Below are 20,274 nucleotides of genomic sequence, written 5' to 3'. Positions count from 1 at the left end.
TCAAAACACTACGCAGAGGAATTTTCAAATGTTCTGGATTCCGGATTTGAGGTCCTCAACTGTAATATGCTGGGAAGGTTCATCAAGAATCGCTCTTTTTACTGAAAAGGATGAAAATTAACAGTGAAATCTATCTCTTTATCTAAATGAATTAATGGACCAGAACTTAACAACATCACTAACTCATGAAAAATAAGTGGTAAATTTAGCATTTTTTCACTTAAAAGTTACGAGAAAATGACTGAATGAGAAATACCTTTTTTGCCATGACTCATCTTTTCCATCCACTAACAGAATTTCCTGGTAGAATTGTAATATTGGGTCTGACTGAAGGACCCCATAGGAAATGAACATGAGCTCTCGAACATGAGGTGATTTTTTTGGAGAAGTTTGCGATGAAGATGGAGTAGCCTTAACTCTTGCAACTGAATGTCAGGCGAGGGAAGAGCATTGGAGGTATCACTTTCCACCAAAATTTTTCCTTTACGGCAACTGCCGTTGATACATCTGTTGAGGAGACCACTAGCCCAGGGCAATCCATCCTCGAATACTCCATTTTTCCAAATACATTGGAGTCTAGCTAATGCAGACACATGCAATCCAAACATCTGCTTAATGCAAACAGCTCTAAGACAATATATTTTCAAGAAATTGACTTTTTTATTTACAGTAATTTTTTTAATATTTAGGTGATAAGCACAGTATAATAATTCTTCCATGTGCACATTTTAAAGTATAGTACACAATAAAACAACAAAATCCATACGATATTCAATATTTTACTTAAAGTCAAAAACTGTACTGTGTTGAAAGTCATTTATTTAAAACAATCGAAACAAAGAAAATTAAATGAGTGAAATTAAACTCTATATAGAATTCTGATACTCTGGCCTACTTGCTATTAGGCATAAACTCAGTCATTGCCGTTTGTCACAGTATCGGTAGACTCTAGGCCTATGTGTAGTTTTGCCATCGCCTCATTAGTTTTATTGCATGTCTTATTGTTCATGATGAATTTCGCATGGAATAACACACATTCTTACTTCAACAAGGTTGACTTTAATCTGGACTTCCGAAAAAAACACTCTTACATGTCATACACGACCAGCAGGATGAAGACGTTAAACAAAAGAAGAACAAAATGCACCGCGGCGATTGGCCAAGATGACGTCACAGAAAAAACAAACATTACAACATATCTAATGTCTGCGAAAAAACTTCGAATTTTACTTTAGGCAAGATTCCAATGAAAAATATGTGTAGCTGATTTAATGATGTGTACGATTTTCTAGTGTAGGAATTGCTAAGCTCCCCAGGAGAAAATTGCTGGCCTCATACCTGTTAGGGGTGTAAGGTGCAATAAATAGACAAAACAAAAAAGTAAGCTTTTCGTACTTTTGACAAGCATTTGTGTAACTGTTATTTTCTCTTTCTTGTTCCATCTCTCCCTCCCATTGCTGGCCTGAGAAGCTTATGGATTCCCACATAACTTACTCACTCGTGTGGCCATGTGAACCCATGATGGTTTTTGGCCTCGCAAACGAACCGCATTCACTCTTCTGTCATTTCTATTTCCAGTCCACATCTATTTACATCCTTTGGCACTTGGTCTCACAAACGCAGTCTTGGTCAGTCACTTGTCTTATCAATTGGTCTACAGTTAACAGGCTGTTTTATCATACCGGCTGTTAGTTGACAATAGGGTGGTTTCCTATTATTTTTTTATTGCCTAAATCGAAAGATTATTACTCCTGGAGTACGTATTTCACGCTTTTAGATTTTTAAGTGACGATATCTATTTTTCGCGATTAAATGGAAAGTGAAAAATTTCAAGCGCGCGAAAACGCGACGCGTAAGTAGGAATGATGGGAAAAAGTCCGTGCGACGCATTTCTGGTTCCCCCTCCCGCCTTGTGAGGTGGCCTTGGGGCGAGGCTTGAGCGCTGATACGACGCAGGTTCCTAGCAGGCAGGGTACTCAGTGAGTACCCTGCTAGCTGGTAGCGCTTGGCTTAAATAAGGATTATTATTCCTCTATCAAACGAAGGAAACTTCCCGAACTTAGGTATTTTTAATGTGTGATTATTAAGAGATGTTTCCCTGAGCTCTGTGCCTCATGCATGCATTAGTAATCTCGGACAATTTAAAACTCCTATCTACTCGTATAGAACTAGGTCCCTGTGACGTCACGTGGAGCGGAATCGTATCTGGCCTTTTTCAAATGAGGTTAAAATTGACCGTTGCCATTTATCTAAACTGGGATTTCTAAAACCTGATAATTTTTATATTATGAATACACTAATGGTGGGTAAGGAATCGAGGCTCTGAGCGCTGATAGAACGCAGGATGCTAGCGGGTAGCTGATTACCTTGCTGGCTGGTAGCGCTTGGCTTAAAAAAGGTTTATTAATACCTTATCAAACGAAGAAAACTTTCCGACCTTAGCCAGTTTTAATAGGTGATTATTAAGACATGTTTCCCTGAGCTCTGTGCCTCATGCATGCATTTGTAACCTCAGACGATGTATAACTCCTATCCTCTGTAGAAACTAGGTCCCTGTGACGTTACGTGGAGTGGAATCGCATGGGCGCCAATCTGGCCTTTTTCAAATGAGGATAAAATTTGACCCTTGCCATTCGTCTAAACCGGTATTTCAAAAACCAAATAATTTGTGTATTATGAATACACTAATGGTGGGTAACGAATCGCAATCTATGCCTTTCGTTTTCTTTGATGAAGGAAACTACCCTATTTAAAGATGGGAAAATATAGCGGCTAAAAAGAAAGGGCTAGAAACAGGAAATAATGGAGGCAGCGTTGGCTCAAGGGACCTGCCAACAGGCAAAACTCCAGATGATGATGATATCCATCTTAAAAAATTGCTTTTTATTGTTGCAATTATATCTGGCTCACTAGATATAAATCTCTCTCAGTTATCTTTTTATTTCTGATTCTCAAAACTACCCTTCCTTGGACTACCCCTCCTATACCCTTTAGCAAGGATAGACGGAGCGTATTTTAGAACATTGGCGGGTAGGCCCTATCCTTCCTGGAGTGTAGGGTAAAGGTAGATGAAGGGTTGGGCCATTCTCAATGAAGGGTTAAGGAAGGGGAGCACTAATACGAAAACTAAAAATCCATAAAATAATATGAAAATAAAAAAATCGCAACATAATTATCGCAACTAAATTAAACGAATGGGGATGAGTTGTAACAGTGATTTCTAAAATTAGAAGACAGAAAAAAATTACCCTTCGTGTGGACTTGAATCCGCGAACCACACACCGTGAGACCCACGGCTGCCAAGGTAGCCTTGCCTATATATTTATTTATTTGTTTTAGAAAATAAAATTGGCATTCAAATCCCGAACATCACTCTCGCGATGTCTCCATGACAGCCATATAGAAACATTAGGTCCTTTTCACACAATTATATCAACTACTTTTCCTTAGAGGACTTTTAAATATTTGTTGTGCATCCCGTCTAGCTTTGCTATCAAAGGCTGCTTATGTTATTTTACAGAGAAGAGGTTCCAAGGAAGGATGGACGAAGGATAGTCCTAAACTTGCCTTACCGTTAATTGAGTGTAGAGGAAGGGCAGTCAGATGGCAGGGGAAGGAGTCCCAAGGAAAGTATACCCTTACCTTACACTCAATAGATGTTGGATGAAGAACATGATATTAGAATACCACTACATTTCCGGGTCCGACAGAAACGACAAATTGAGAGAGATAGAGAAAAAATTGATTACTTCGGACTTGAACCCTCGCAAAATTTTCATGAAGTTACAGCGCACAGTATAGACCCACTCAGCTACGGAGCCATGTATTGTTCAAATTTCCCTCCCACTGGTGCAATAGAAAATACCGAAACTCGATTTCAAAACTGTGGCGAAAGTGGCGCCGCACCATTTGTTGCAATACTTTTGAATCCGACTGTATATTGCGCACTTAACGATTCAGCTGCGGCAGCAACATCGAAAATTTTCCGTTGCTCGCGAGAAATATTCGAAGATGGCCAGATATGAAGAGGAGCAGAGCTGGTAGATGGAAACTTAATTCATGAATGAAGGTTCTAAAAAATACAAATTTACATAAGGACGTGTATTCTGGCCAGGTCGATGCAGTGTCGGATACAAACAGAACTCAAGGGGGACGCAAAAGATATCTTGAGCTACCTTTACTTTTATCGTAATAAAAAAAATAATCAAGGCACATGAAATTTTTTATTTAAACTGATTACACACATATACAATATTACACACAGGTATTTTTTATATCTAATGATATAAAAATACCAGTGGTGGTTCTGCAATGTTCGGCAATGCGGGCGGCCCCGCAAGAAGGGCGTCATATGTATCCGGCATTAGGTCGATGGCCCTTTTAATCCCCTCACGGCTTTTGCCTTAAGGTTCCACGGGTATGGTATGGTATTTGGAGAAAGAAACCGGCCATAAAGGTCATTAGGGAAGCCGTGGGAGGGGTGGAGAGAAACCCAACGTCGGCGTTTGTCCGCTCTGTATGGAAATGTGCCAAGGGGATCACGGCTCAACGTCCCATCCGACGGACGGCGTGTTTAAATACAAAATTGCTATTTTTTAATTTACTTTTATCTAATTTTTAGAGCCAGAAAAACGTCAATATCCATTTCCGGGCATGCAATTTCCTAAAATTTTCCGGGGGAGGGCCCCCGATTCCCTTGATAAGGGGGGCCCCCCAATCACCCCAGACCGCCCCTGCCCATGAAGAAGGTAAATAGTAACAGAGTTCCGGTATGTTCAGCACTGAATCAAATGAAAAATTTTATATGATGTTAATTTCATGGATATAAGTATATAATGGGCTGTTTACACGGTACATTAACACGTACGGGTTAATGTCTAAATTTATGAACGCGAGACTGAACGCCAAAATGCACCGTGTGATCACCCAACTTGTGTGAATGCATGCACAGAAAATAGAACCTGTTCTAATTTGGTTCATGCATTCCTACATGTTCCCGATGATGGCAGGCCAACCCGATGATGTTCCGCGGATAAGGTCCTGGACATGAGATGACAGATTAGTAGATTTTTTAATCGCTGGAACAATTTTTCTTAAGGCCTCATCTCAATAATCACCTATTAAAACTACCTATGGTCGGAAAGTTTCCTTCGTTTGATAAGGTATTAATAATCCTTATTTAAGCCAAGCGCTACCTGCTAGCAGCCTGCATCGCAGCGGTGCACATATCCTCGCCCTAAGGTCACCTCACAAGTCGGCAGCGGGCTTTTCCCAGCAATCACAATTAGCAGTTTTCGCGCGCTTCAAAATTTTCACTTTTCATTTAATCGCAAAAAATAGATATCGTCATTTAAAAATCTAAGAGCGTGAAATACGTACTCCAGGAGTAGTAATCTTTCGATTTACGCAATAAAAAAATAATAGGAAACCAACCTATTGCAAAAATATTTTTTTTCAAGTGATGAGTCTTTTTCATTACACCTTTCACATACACTTCACGATAGACGCGAGCGTTGAGTAGTCCCCCTGAGGTCGGGGTCCTTAAAGATCGCCGGCCTGGCCAGACAGCCCCTCTTCATGGGAGCAAGGGCGCAGCCAGGAATTTAGGCTGGGGGGGTTTAGGTGCAACTAACACCGGGGTGTGTGGGGTATGGAATACCTACCAGGATAAGCGGCAGGTGCGAGACTAATAAATTGCGGAATTTTAAGATAAATGGTTCAAAATTGTGATTTTTACGGCTTTCTGAGGATATCTTATTAATCCTTACACTATTCTATTAGTAATATCAATCCAATTCAGTAAAATGGATTTAACTTCAAAATTTCTCTGAGCTCTAGGGGGGGGGGGTTATTCCTCAAAACCACCCCGTCGCTGCGCCACTGCATGGGAGATTGGGAAAATAGAATCGTTGCTCATGGCGATGGAATGATGGCCCCTACAATGCTGGGGAGTCCGGGGGAGAAGGGAGGGTTTGCCTATACTGTTCCCCTCAAGAAATGAAGAGTGGGTCATAAAGATAAGGAGGGGCTGGGAGAGCACGTCAGAAGAGATGGTCGAATAACGTACTCCGTTTTATTCCTCGCAGATTCTCATACATGCACGCATGCAGTTACATTCCTCACAACTGAAGAGTTAATGTTTGGGATTATATGCATTATTTTGAAGATTTTGTTTCCTTCGGAACCGCGAAATTTTCGAGTGGTATTTCAGTTTGAAGACGCCTTCGTCACTCCGCTATCAGTTTCCCTGCAACCGTGACGGAGATGGGTCAATACGACGAAAACACACGAGTGCCACGATGGTTGAGAGTTGCTAGCCGTTAGTCTGACGAAATTTTGCGGTGGCGTGTGTCGTAGTCAGTTTGATTTATTTTCGTCATTCACTCGGTATTGTTGGTAATAATCGATCATTTCATAGGTTTCACTCTGTCTTAGTTTTGTCAATTACGCTGTCTGATCTTATATTATCTTTGGGACACGTATGTTATACTCTTCCTTGTATTTCCTTATATCCCTTGAATTCATTTTCTATCGAACTCACCATTTCTTGCGTCTCAGACATCATCGCTCGCCATCTTGTATTCGCACATTGTAAAATGTTCTCGGGATCGCGACTATGGCCGGGTCGAACATCGAAACGTCGGCAGTTATGCAGTTATTATTAAAATAAGACATTGCAATATTTACACTGAGTTTTATTATTACAAAACGCGTTTCGTCGTTACAAACAACATTCACTAGATAATGTTTTTTGTAACATCCACTTGATGTCACATAATGTTGTTTGTAACGACGAAACGCGTTGCGTAATAATAAAACTCAGTAGAAATATTGCAATGTCTTATTTTAATAATATTAAGAACGTCCACCATATCGTGCCCAACATCATACAAGATATAGTTATGCAGTTCCTGACCCGGTGGCGATCCCGAGAACATTTTACGAAGTCAAATCGCTGGGAAAGCACCAAATCTTTCCCTAATACTCGTGTATTATCCCGTCTGCAACCCGAAACCTCCACTGACATTTATTCTTCTTTTAATTGAAACTCTCTCAGTGCTTTTACTAATCTTCCTCTCCTTCCTCTCATAGCGAATATTTTCATTCTCGTGTTCCGCGCACTTCCTTCTCTGGTGGCGAGAATTAGCAGAGATGCGCCTAACGATTGGGAGCCATCCTTGAAGGTAATTACCCTGGAGTGCATGATGCAGTTTCATATACATACTACCCCTCAAGCCGCCGCAACAGGCTTGTGGCGGGGGGTATTGGGACACCAGCTGTTCAAAAATAAAAAGGTAATGCTCTTAACCCTTTCTAACCCAGAGCTACGTCAGGGAGATATCAAATTTCAAAGGTTTTTCATTTTAAAAACTTGAAAATTTTTCATCAAATCATGTTTATCATGGTAGCTAAATATTCCTTCATTAAAATTTACACCACAGAATAATGTGTAGTTTTGATATTCCCCAAAAGGAGCTGAAAATGTATACATTTTTGATGTTGCTTAGAAGCAACATTGGGTTATTAAGGGTCAAACGAAGTTACGCCTCGCATTTATGTAATTCTTCTATTGTTCGGGAAAAAACGAATTCCCAAACGTATCCTTTCGGCAAAATAGCTTTCTTAATGCGTCGTTTCTGTCGGACCTGGAAATATAGTGGCGTTCTAATGTGATTTTCTCCAAATCTGAAAATAATCTATTCTCAATTGCTCCAGCAATATGAGCCTTGCGCGCAGCCTCCGAATCTCTAGCGGTTCCCAGCCTAAGTTGTTTAACGTGTGTTGCGCTGTCTTTACGCCCGCAGTGGTTTTTGACGAATCGTGCAGCTTTCCTTTGTATTTCATTGATTTCACGAGCGAAGTCTTTCTGTGTTTGCAGTCTTCCAAGGGTGAATGGCTCTCTCGCGTTCTCCAATAGGCTAGGCTTATGTGGTTTACGCAATAAAATTAGATTCCCAAATGAGTTCGTCGCCGGTTATGTAGGCATCTATCAAGTCTGAGCGGACGGTTTTGTGTTCCCTTCTTTTAAACTGTGGTGTCTGGGATGTCTCCGCGGAATGGGGGCGGGGGAGTACTGATGGTTTATACTGCACTGATAAGCGTGCACATAGTGAATGTGTACCGCTCATGCATCGTCTCGTCTTCATTGAAAGTATATACTATGAAATACGCTTTGATTTTATAGCGACTTGGCAACCGTGACAAGAAAATTCAAGCTCTTCCCAAGCCAAGCCAAGCGGAGTTTTCTTATATACACTTCTTCCAAGCTCCCAACCAGCTGTCTTCTCGGCGTTGCTGGAACTGGGTTGGTTCATACACTGTACTTGGAGTGACTACGTAGATTTCCGCGGTGTTCAGGTTCCAATTTCTCCATATTTCCGGTGCAACCGCGTCGGTTTGTTGGTGATGACAACAGTTTCGCTGGCACTGCTGCCAGCGTCTCCAGGTCGAAGATGATGATCATCTTCGACCCATCCCATCATCTTCGACCTGGAGACGCTGGCAGCAGTGCCAGCGAAACTGTTGTCATCACCAACAAACCGACGCGGTTGCACCGGAAATATGGAGAAATTGGAACTGTACTTGGAGTTTTTGATGAAAATTTTCAGTCAGAGCATTGCGGGGTTGGGAAGGGAAAGGAATATGGGAAGGGATTAGGGCTGATTTAGGGTATCTGTGTTTAGGTTTAGGAGGTAATACGTAGTCCGAAAGATTCTCAATTAATCTATTTTTGGTTATTTTGAAAGAATTTTAGAATTGCGTCAGAGCTGATTAGAACTTAGAATCGGACAGATTTTTAGATCATTACGAATTTGTCGATTGCTAATGAACCAGGGAGCGCCCATGATCTTCCGGATTATTTTGTTTTCGCAAGTTTGGATTTTCTTAAGATGGAATGCACTGGCATGAAGCCATACTGGCGAAGCGTAGGTTAATAGCGGTTTGATTGTTGAATTATATAATAGCAGTTTAGTTTTTAAAGCTAGCGGAGATGTTGATTTTAAGAGGGGGAATAGGGCGGCAGTAATTCCAATAGATTTGTCGGTTTGCGTCTTTTTCGGTCAGGAAGATAATTTACCGTGAATTGAACAGGCAAGTGATCCGATAACTGATAGTCGATGGTTGTAGAATGGCCAGTTGGAGGAATATTCAAGGCGAGAGCGATGTCGAGAATATCGCAAGATCCGTGATAAGAAAAATGCGACGGAAAATTAGGGGCAATTATCTCTAAATAGCGTCGCCGCTGCAGTTGAGGGATCATGTTGCCGGCTGTATTGTTCGCTTTACAGCCCCAGCTGATGTTCTTGGCATTCACGACACCGGCGACGATGGTCCGGGCTTTCAGGATGGAGTTTGGGGCCGCGACGTCTTCTTTTTTGGCCGTTTTAGGCGGTCGGTAAGCAGACCAGACGTGAATATCGCCCAGAGGAGTTCGGATTTTGGCACCAACGGCTTCGATGGTTGACTGATGCGAAAAGGATAGTTGAGATGACGGAACAGTAGATTTGACAAGAAGTAAAACACCGCCACCTTTTGCGTCAGCGCGGTCTAATCGGTATTGTGAGAAGCCTGGAAAGTAGATGTTTTTGGATGGAATAGGGTGGTTTCCTATTATTTTTTATTGCCTAAATAGAAATATTATTACTCCTGGAGTACGTATTTCACGCTTTAAATTTTTAAATGACGATATCTATTTTTCGCGATTAAATGAAAAGTGAAAAATTTCAAGGGCGCGAAAACGCGACGGCTAAGTATGAATGCCGGGAAAACTCCGTGTGACGTCGTTCTGGTTCCCGCTGCCGCAAGTGAGGTGACCTTGGGGCGAGGCTTTGAGCGCTGATACGACGCAGGATGCTAGCAGGTAGCTGAGTACCCTGCTAGCTGGTAGCGCTTGGCTTAAATAAGGATTATTAATACCTTATCAAGCGAAGGAATCTTTGCGACCATAGGCAGTTTTAATAGGTGATTATTAAGAGATGTTTCCCTGAGCTCTTTGTCTCATGCATGCATTGGTAATCTCAGACGATGTAAAACTCCTATCTACTCGTATAGAAACTAGGTCCCTGTGACGTCACGTGAAGTGGCATCGCATGGGCGCCAATCTGGCCTTTTTCAAATGAGATTAAAATGACCATTGTCATTCATCGATATTGGAATTTCTAAAACCAAATAATTTGTATATTATGAATACACTAACGGTGGGTAACGAATTGCAATCAATACCTTTCGTTTTCCTTGATGAAGGAAACTACCCTCTTCCCATTTCTTATCATTAAATAATTTTACCAGAGCACGAAAATCGTCCTTATGGTATGGCACTTAATACGTATTTGCGATCCAGTTGAGCTGCAGACTGATGGTCGGGAGGTTGCGGTAATGATTGAACGATTTTTCATGGACCAATTAGATTGGTATTTCAAAAAGATGGGCGGAATCTTGTTTTGCTTGCGTGGAGGCTGATGGGAGTTGGACGGTTGGTTGAAGCTCTTCCCCGACACCGAGGGAAAGGCAGTTGCTGGAAAAATAAATATTGTTGCCGGCTGTTTCAACCGATTGGCCCCTCATCATAAAAAATAAAAATCGTTATAAAATCAACGCATATTTGTTAACAATGGTTAACGCATGTACAAAGATGCGGAAGACTTGTCAATTGCAAAAGTATCCATGATTAAAGCACAAATGGTAATATCCACACCAGTGGCGCAGCGAGGGGGGTTTGGGGGATAAAACCCCCCCCCCAGAACTCAGAGAAATTTTTAAGTTTAATCCATTTTACTAAATCGGATTGATATTACTAATAGAATAGTCTAAGAATTAATACAATATCCCTCAGAAAGCCGTAAAAACTCACTATTTTGAACCATTTATCTTAAAATTCCGCAATTCATTAATCTCGCACCTACCGCTTATCCTGGTGGATATACTATACCCCACACACCCCGGTATATAAATAACTTTTGCTGATGAAGAGTTAATCGTAATGGTTGGAGAATAGTACCTTGTTTTTAAAGAGTTAATGTAGCGTATCAAAAAATTAAGTTATTAATTCCTAAATTCATGCCTACTGTTATTGAAATGTGAATTCATTTTTGTTTTTTTTTCCAGATTTTTAAAAGTCACTTTTTCTAATTGTGCATTATCCGGCATGGAAACTAAGTTATTTCTCTCCTTTCTCATGATTATGGTTTCCATGGTACTCAGTATCTTTGGACATCAAAATGCTGGTCGACCTCATATTATATTCATTCTCGCCGATGATCTGGTATGTACAGCATATTTTTTAATCAATATAGTTTTTTGTTAATAATTCTTTCCTAATCCCAAAAATTTTTTTGTCAGGGCTGGAATGATGTTGGTTTTCATGGGTCCAATGAAATACCAACACCTAACATAGATGCACTTGCCTATCAGGGTATTATTCTGAACAATTATTATGTACAGCCCATGTGTACCCCATCCAGGAGTGCTCTTATGTCTGGAAAATACCCAATTCACTCAGGTATGCAAACGTTTCCATTATGGTACACTCAAAAGTACTGAAGGACATGCATTTGTAAGGCTATCACATATTTTGTCATACCAGTGCCATACATATGGGGGGCCAAGGGGGTGCGTGCCCCCTTTTTTAGGGGCCGCCCGCATTGCCTAACATTGCAGAACTACAATTGTAACTGTTGGTGGTTGTTTTCGGGAATTGCTGCGTAGGAAACATTTTCTTACTCGACGTTTTACTCCTGCAACATGGGAGCGTTTTCAAGAGAATGGTCAAGATACCTTTTGCGCTACCCTTGAATTTTTTCTGTGTCCGCTACCTTGTGTTCCTTGTCCTTTCAAAAATATTTTATTATTAATTTCAAATTCATACAATCTGAGTTGCCTTTCTTGTTTCTCTTCTTCTTCAATTAATAAAAATTGGAGAAAGGCATCTCTTCTAGTTGATACTAGAGAAATCATGATAAGCCATTCTCTTGAAAACGCTCCCAGTAGGAGGAGTGAAACGTCAATTCCCGAAAACAACCACCAACATTGATTAAAGAAGATGTAAAAATCTTCATACGAAAATTACAATTGTAACTCTTTTATATCATAAGATGGCATTGCCTTGTATACGTGTATAATCATTTCAAATATAACTTTCCTAAACTTTGCATGTGACTTTATAGCTCAAGATACCTTTTGTGCCCCCCTTGAATTTTTTCTGTATCCGTTACTGTGTCATACCTTATGTTCCTTGTCCTTTCAAAAACATTTTGTTATTAATTTAAAATTAAAAATCTGAGCTGCCTTTCTTATTTCTCTTCTTCTTCAATTTATAATTGGAGGAAGGCATCTTTTCTTGATGATAATAGAGAAATCATCACAGCCTGATATCTTTTGAAGCATGGAAAGAGGTGATAAGTGTCATGCCAGCAATGTTTGAATGGAGTAATAATCCTATACTTCTGTGTCTCCGTGTTATAATAGAATTTTGTGCCATTGAATTCTGTACAAAAATGCAATCATTGGGTCATTTACAGTGGAATTAGAAAACAATATATGTATTGAACAGTGCTGCACGTTGCAGAATGTTAACAACTGGTGTGGATTAAGGCTTCTTAAGAGTCAACTCATTCATCCATTTATTTCTTTATACTCGGCCATTGTTTGGAATTAGAATTGACAAGGGAAATTTAGCAGCTTGTATTTTTTTTGGAAATTATCTCTTTATTTTTTAAAAAATTTGCTTGGTTTTTTATTGCACCATTAAATATTTGAACTTCATTTTTCATACCAGTTGCCTAATGAGTCAATTTTGAGGCTACTGCTTTTTTTAAACACTTATTGATAACATCAAAACTGTCTTTTGGGAAAAAAGGAATGCAGCACTTTGTTCTCCTGAATACTGAACCTCGAGGACTCCCTCTGTCGGAGCGCCTGCTGCCAGAGTATTTGAAGGATGTTGGCTACGCAACTCATGCCATAGGAAAATGGCACCTTGGATTTTACAAGAAGGAATACACTCCAGAGTATCGGGGATTTGATTCTCACTTTGGCCATTGGACGAATCAACATGATTATTTTTCTCACTCAGGATTTTATCAGGTAACATTCTCCGTGGAACTTCCCTTCTCTATCTTCCTTCCACCCCTATCCTTTCCCTGGAGGCATTGTCGGGCTCTCATTCCAGCAACACCTCCTATCCTTTTTTCTTCCTCATCCACTCTGCAGTGTGTGTGATATGAAGAATAAATGATGAGTAGATGAATAAAATGAAGAATTTCAATTTGTGGAAAGCTGAAGAATTTCGTAACTGACTCATTAACTCAGGGAGTAGTGAAAATAGATTGATGGTGTGGCAGCCATAGCCGCTCTCTCAATGACTACTCACATAGGTACTTACATTTCAACTTACCTAAGTTAAATTTTTCATTTTTCCGTGATTTAAATAAAATATACTTATGTATACATATATACTTAGGTAATTAAATGATGAAAGTGAGAAAGCAACATGTGTTGAATGAAAATTTTTAACAAATTTTATGCAATTTTTTTCAACAGGCAGACTGGGGTTTGGATATTCATAGAGGCTTGGAGACAGCATGGGATGTGTATGGAAAATATGCGACAGAACTTTACACCGAGGAGGCAGTAAAAATTATTACCACTCACAAAAGGAAAGTTGACATTCTAAAGCAAGAAAATGGAGGGGGAGACACAAATATTCCACTATTTCTTTATCTTTCTCACACTGCTGTGCACTCGGCTAACTTTTATGAACCTCTCCAGGCACCCGATGAGACTGTTGACAAATTCTCATACATTCAAAACTACCACAGAAGAAAATATGCCGGTAAGTCCATCTACAGCTGGAATAATATGTTGTAGTGTGTTAGTATGTTCATTTTCTTCTGATGGGAGAAATGTACGATCAATTATAATTGCACTTATCATGACAATTAGTATTATTTTGCTAGTTGTTCTGATAGGACACTAATGGGGAGGTATTCACTCCTTACTCTAATGTGAAAATGTAAGTGGAGATGAAAACAGTAGAACTGTCCAGACATGTCAATAGGATTGCTCATTCTGTCTTGAGAGAGACTTAAGGTTTTTACGGGAGTTTCAGTGGAGGGGTTATGCATTTTAATTGGTTTTATGCCATTCTCTTTAAATGGGTTTTTGCTTAACAGACTTTATGAGGAGTGGAAATGTATGTATGTTGAAGGGATTCAATTGAACTGGGTACTCCTTGGACTGAATCTTACAAAAATTTTGGGGGCGATTCGAACCCCATAACCATTACCTGCCCTGAAATTTGTAATTCTAGGAGAATTTATCGCTATTTGTTTATTCCTGTAGCAATGGTTCATTGGTTGGATGAATCTGTTGGAAAAGTGGTTGAGACCCTGGCAGAAAATGATATGCTAAACAATTCTATAATAATATTCTCAACTGATAATGGTGGTGCCCCTGATGGAGTAGGCAGAAATGCTGGTTCGAATTGGCCTCTCAGAGGGGTGAGTACACTTCATTTACGTCACCACTCTCTTGATAGCAGTTAAATTTATTCATGTTTTTCTGTAAATCTTTCTGTTATCAAATAATGTTATTTCATGTCATTTATTCACGGGAAAAACCCATTAACAATAGTCATACAAGTAATTTCGCAGACAATAGAAAATAATTAGCACACATACAATAAACCCATAATAACAAAATTTAAAAAAATCAAAACAAAATTGCTCACAAATGGATAAAATAGGTAGGTAGATACAATAATATAAATTTTAAGGTATTCATATCTTCTCCTCTAGTAGAATTTTTAAATTGATTTCATCTTTGCCACATGTGATTATGAAATCTAGAAAGAGACATGGAGAAATCAAAAGTTTGCCCGAGATTGTTAAAAATCCTCATCATTCTGGATAGTGTGGAGTTAAAGGCATATGTAATTAGTTCTGTGGTAATCAACAACAAATGGGTGTGGATTTCCGAATTGGGTGGGTGTGGAAATAATGTAATAATAATATAATAAAAATCAAATTACAATCCTTTATGCTACAAATAAAATGCATATATAAGCAGCTGTAACTCTAGCATGTATCACATTGTTGGGCCAAAGGTGGGCCAGATTATAAAATGGATGGGTCTAACCTCGAGATAATGTGGATATATACATCTTAAAACCCACTTAGATTGTATATGCTTTTTCTTACAGAATTGATATAGACAATACATAATTGTTCAGCACATTAACAGATTGATTTTCCATACGCCTATAGCTGTATAAAATTTATTTTAATTTTATAAAATATAATTTAACTTTGGACTTTGATTCTGCAATTTTTCTGTCTTATTTGGGTGGGCCCTGGGGCATCCCAGGTGCTGCCACTGTGTATAAGGCTGGCAAGTAAATCAAAAGTCTCAAACTCTTTCAGACAAAATTTACTCTCTGGGAAGGTGGTACTCGAGGCGCTGCTCTGATCTGGAGTCCTTTACTAAATAAAAGAAGTCGTGTTGCTGAGCAGTTAATGCATATCTCAGATTGGCTTCCCACTTTATTGTCTGCTGTAAATGCTTCACACAAGTCAATGCCTGACCTGGATGGCCATGATTTATGGAAGGAACTCTCTGAAGATACTCCATCTAGCAGAGATGATGTCCTTCTGAACTTGGATTGCATTGGGAATGAGGCAGCACTTAGAGTAGGGGATTGGAAAATTATAATGGGTGAGTGTGTTCGGACTATTTGTATCTAAACCTTCAAATGAATTCTCTAATTTGTTTCGTCTTCTTACTCTCCATTCTTGGTGGTTCTTTACTGGGCCAAATATTCTACGGAGGATTATTATCTTTAAGACTCATCAGAGGCGCCGACTCCTTGGGGCCTGAGGGGGCCCGAGACCCCTAAAAAATTCGTAGTGGGTGTGAGGAAAAAATGTGTCAGGCTTGTCAAATTTCCCCGAAGTGTCCAAATATTAAGATTTGAGTTATCAGGGTTCTAATAGTGATCATCTGACTCTTCTAAAATGCTTAAAAAACTTAAAACTCACTATGTACTTATAAAATTTTCCGGATCAAGATCCCCGGTTTTTGCCCCCCCCCCCCCCCAATATTTTTTGTAAGTCGGCATCCCTGAAGCTTATAGCATTCTTTCACATTCAAGAATTTCCATCCGAGCTCCTGATCCATGCAATACTATTGGCTATACATAATTTCATATTGATGATTATACTAAATAGTCTACTCCTTAGTTTTCTTATGGTGTAGAAGGCCGTATTTCTAGCCTAGATTGAGCAGAAGGCCCTATTTATGGTCTTTTAACTTTCATGATTAATTCTAGTAAGTAACAATAAAGAAATGTGAGTTTGGGATTATTTCAAATCATATTTTGTTCTTGAACAATTCAACCACTCCCTTATTGGATGGATATCCTGAGATTATTGTTATGCATTGATTCACAAGCCAGCTCCTGATCCATGCAATGCCATTGACTATACTGACCAATGCCACTCTGTACTGACCACCGTGGTCTCCACCATCACTCATATATAGAAGAGTTGCTGCTTTTTCCCCCGGATGGTGGGAGGCCTCCCGTCGACAAGTCAAGGCATCTTCACAGGTTTAATGTATCATGTATTTCAGGGGCGCACCTAGGATTTAAGGCTGGGGGGGTTTAGGTGGAACTAATACCGGTTTGTGTGGGGGTGTAGAATACCCACCGGAATAAGCGGTAGGTGCGATATTAATAAATTGCAGAATTTGAAGATTAATGGTTCAAAATGGTGAGTTTTACGGTTTTCTGAGGGATATTTTTGAAGTGAAAACTTTTTAGCGGCGTTAAACTCTTTTGCGGGATGGGGAAAAAAGCATAGAATTCGCGTTAGCGTCACCAACCCGACACCGCGATCGCTACAGCGAGATATACATATGTATAGTGTGTATAGTGAATACAATGGTATAGGTTGCGTCACCCCTAAACTTTTACATACTGAATACTGGCATCTGTCTGCTTCTAGTTCTATACTGTACATATGTACTTTTTCTATACAGTGCATATTATTTTGTAGACTGTTAATAGAGATTAATATATAAACTTTGTTAATATATTGTTAATATATAGACTGCTAAAGTCTTTTTGTTTTAAAAATATTAAAACTGAAAATAAAAATCTATAGTGTATATTGTATAACCTCATTAAATATAAAGAGCTCGAGCATGAACGTGCAGATGAGTGTACACGCTATAAAAATACAGGTCAGTACAATTTAAGGCAGTTTCTTTTATGTGCATAGTGAACAATTATAGGTTTAAAGCATATTAAATAAAAGAAATAAAAGCATATTATATTTTAATATATAAATGATGTTACTTTCTATTCATACACTTCGTATTTTTAATATATATTTAATAATAAACAGTTTGCTGAAAAAAAATTTCAATTTTTGTTGAAAAATGAGTATTACTGGAAAAATTAGTTCTTAAATAATATTAAATCTTTATAAAAATAAATTGATAATAATTATTTCAGTTTTCACTTCTGTCGGCCAGTCCCACGACTGCCACGTTTTTTTAAATCAATCTTTACACTATTCTATAAGTAATATCAATCCAGTGAAGTAAAATGGATTAGACTTAAAAATTTCTATGAGCTCTGGGGGGGGGATTTATCCCCCGAAACCCCTCCCCCCTCGCTGCACCACTGGGTAGATAGGTACTTACAGCGATTAGTTGTCTTCCGTCAGTGGCAGAAAGTTGATCATGCGACGAAAGGTGCTTGAATGGTCTCTTGCCGGTCGTAAGTTAAATGGGGCAGGCTTCACCAAGTGTCTTGCTGCATTTGACTCCATCTTTCAAGTCATTTCTTGCTAGTTGATGAGATCAGAGGCCCAGCTAGGAATTGAGGCAAGGGGGATTTTAGGCACAACTAATACTGGGGTGTCTGGGGTTGTGGAATACCCACCAGGGTAAGCGGGAGGTGCGGGGGCACTCCTTCAGAAAATTTTCAAGGTAAATGGTTCAAAATGGTGAGTTTTACAGCTTTCGAAGGGGTGTTTTATTAATATTTACACTATTCTGCAAGTAATATTAATCCAATTAAGTAAAATGGATTAAACTTTAAAAAATTTCTGAGCTCTGGGGGGGGGGGTTAATCCCCCAAAACCCCCTCACTGCGCCACTGATGTAGTTGGCCTATCTTACCCAGGGATAGACCCATACCACCTTGGAATGCTGTTGCTTTTTGTCCACGACTGCTTATTCGACAAGTAAACTTGCTTGTATCCCTGCTATTTCTAGAGGTTGACCCACCATCTGCAAACCCGTGGACGCACTCGGAGGCTGAAAGCTCAGCTGTGAGAAGTGTTTTATATCATTTAAATAATTCTTTCAACATATGTGAATGAAATTCCTTCTTAGTCTTAAAAAGATATTTAGTGGTCCTTCTAAATCTTTGAGCATCATAGACATAATTTAAATCTAGTTGTGACCATGCATTGTTATTGATCTTTCATTTCAACATGCTGATTGCTCTTTCATCATTAATTGCAGGACCTTCTGCTCATGTTGCCATACCATGCCATGGCCATTGTGATCAGTGGTATGGTCCTTCTGGTTTAGATCCTGTGTATAGTTATGATTTGTCCCTCATAACAAACAGCAAAGTGAATGTAGCCCTGACTTCTCTTGGCTACCCATCACATGAAGAAAATGTTCTACAGTTGAGAGAAAAGGCAAGAATAAATTGTGATGTACCTTCTACAGACCTTGTGAATGTGAGCTATGACACAGATTTTATCTTAGGCCCTCCGATAGCCTGTGACCAGATGAGAAAGCCATGCTTATTCAACTTGAAATTTGATCCATGCGAGAAGAGAAATCTGGCTGATTTATATCCTGGTATACTTGATTCATTATTAAGTAATCTAGCTCTAATAAATGAGACGGCATTGCCTGCTGCCAATGTGCCAACTGATCCTAATGCCAGTCCGGCTTTGTGGGGATATGTGTGGACAAATTATGGGGATAAAAGTGTTCGTGATGGAAAATGTATAATATTATAAGTAGGTACAACATTTATGAAAGAAGTGATTGAAATAGCTGAGATTTCCTCAAAGAATGTCTTACCCAGGGCTATGCTTAGATGATCATTTGAAATGAATCTCCCTGTGTCAGCTGTAATTACATATTTAATGCCACACGGCAAGCAAATGATTTTGGTCACTATGATGTTTTAAATAAACTTCAATCATTTTTTGAATTTTAATTTGAATTCATTATATGTATTTTCTAACAAATGCAACGCAATGAAGCATAGATTAACCTACTTAGATTGAAAATATGCATTTTAAAGTCTCACGTGAGATTAGAGGGAGGATGGGAGGGTCTGGGAGGGTCCAAATCCACTAAGATGGAAGGTTCAACATCTTCAAGATCGCCTCACGGAATAAATGTACTTACCATTCTTCTTACCAACCTTACTAGGCATTCTTTCCTCCAACTCGGTTCTAGAAATCCTCTCCCATCTCCATACAAACCTTGTTTCCTCTGAATCTACAGATATCATTCAGTTCTCTCCCGACGAACTAATGAGACGAATTCTTCTCGGGTTTCCAACCGGGTCAGAACTTGTGCTGCCGACGTTTCAATGGCTAACTCCACCATCATCCTCAGGGCCGCATTGCTCAGTTTAATAATAAACGTTGCATAAAATATTACACACATTAGCAAAATAAATTATAACAAAAAAAATATATAACTAAACAGCTCCATGAATATATGTATTTTTATTTTTTATTATTATATATGCGCGGAGCTGTTTTGTCTGGCGCCTCGTCAGCATTACTGGGGTTGAAGACTGATAAGGAAGTGGTATCGGGCCGCCATTCGCTCAAAGATGGCGGAAAACACGCAAATCCACCGTCAGGCCACAGTACAATAAACTATATAAAATATTAATACACCAAGGATAGACAATTCATGTCGATAGTAACAATGCATAAAATTGAGAATATATATAACAAGAATAGGGTGAATCTACTGAATACATGCATAAATAGATAAGTAAATAAATTGATAAATAAATAGTCTTTCACTTTCCACCACCTCAGGGAGAGATTGCATGTGATGGTCAGCGTCACGGGGGAGGGGAATCACTGGGTGAATCGACGCTGTCATTGGTACTGTGGCATCCAGCAGCCATTGTTACGCGTGAGCCGGCACGTAGGCTTGCTAGTCCAAAGTGCAAGTCTACGAGATGACCCGCTCGTGATCGGCGGATGTCGGTCCAGGGGT

The 20,274-nt window shown here is 39.4% G+C and overlaps 1 protein-coding gene across 3 annotated transcripts; it reads left to right on the top strand.

Moving 5' to 3' along the window:
• Window positions 1–5,936: 5,936 nt before the first annotated feature.
• On the top strand, window positions 5,937–19,242 carry LOC124162661 (arylsulfatase J-like). Of its 3 annotated transcripts, none has more exons than XM_046539253.1 (9): window positions 5,937–6,396; window positions 7,093–7,184; window positions 11,107–11,263; window positions 11,341–11,500; window positions 12,857–13,083; window positions 13,540–13,831; window positions 14,341–14,498; window positions 15,420–15,711; window positions 18,532–19,242. In XM_046539253.1, exons 3-9 carry the CDS (start codon window positions 11,147–11,149, stop codon window positions 19,041–19,043), a joined length of 1,758 nt encoding a protein of 585 aa, XP_046395209.1. In that variant the 5' UTR covers window positions 5,937–6,396; window positions 7,093–7,184; window positions 11,107–11,146; the 3' UTR covers window positions 19,044–19,242. The 3 variants fall into 3 exon arrangements, with proteins under 3 accessions (XP_046395209.1, XP_046395210.1, XP_046395211.1); XM_046539254.1 differs by lacking the exon at window positions 5,937–6,396 and adding an exon at window positions 6,398–6,479; XM_046539255.1 differs by lacking the exons at window positions 5,937–6,396; window positions 7,093–7,184 and adding an exon at window positions 7,200–7,295.
• Window positions 19,243–20,274: the final 1,032 nt, after the last annotated feature.

Source organism: Ischnura elegans, chromosome 7 (genome assembly GCF_921293095.1).
Source record: "Ischnura elegans chromosome 7, ioIscEleg1.1, whole genome shotgun sequence".
Classification (NCBI taxonomy): Eukaryota; Metazoa; Arthropoda; class Insecta; order Odonata; family Coenagrionidae; genus Ischnura; species Ischnura elegans.
The sequence above is the reverse complement of the archived record's forward strand: the minus strand, read 5'-3'. Positions and strand labels throughout refer to the sequence as shown.

Coding starts and splice junctions, on each gene's coding strand:
- LOC124162661 (XM_046539253.1), top strand. CDS start 11,147: ATGGAAACTAAGTTATTTCTCTCCTTTCTCATGATTATGGTTTCCATG. Junction 13,832..14,340: donor CCACAGAAGAAAATATGCCG/GTAAGTCCATCT, acceptor TTATTCCTGTAG/CAATGGTTCATTGGTTGGAT. Junction 15,712..18,531: donor GGATTGGAAAATTATAATGG/GTGAGTGTGTTC, acceptor CATTAATTGCAG/GACCTTCTGCTCATGTTGCC.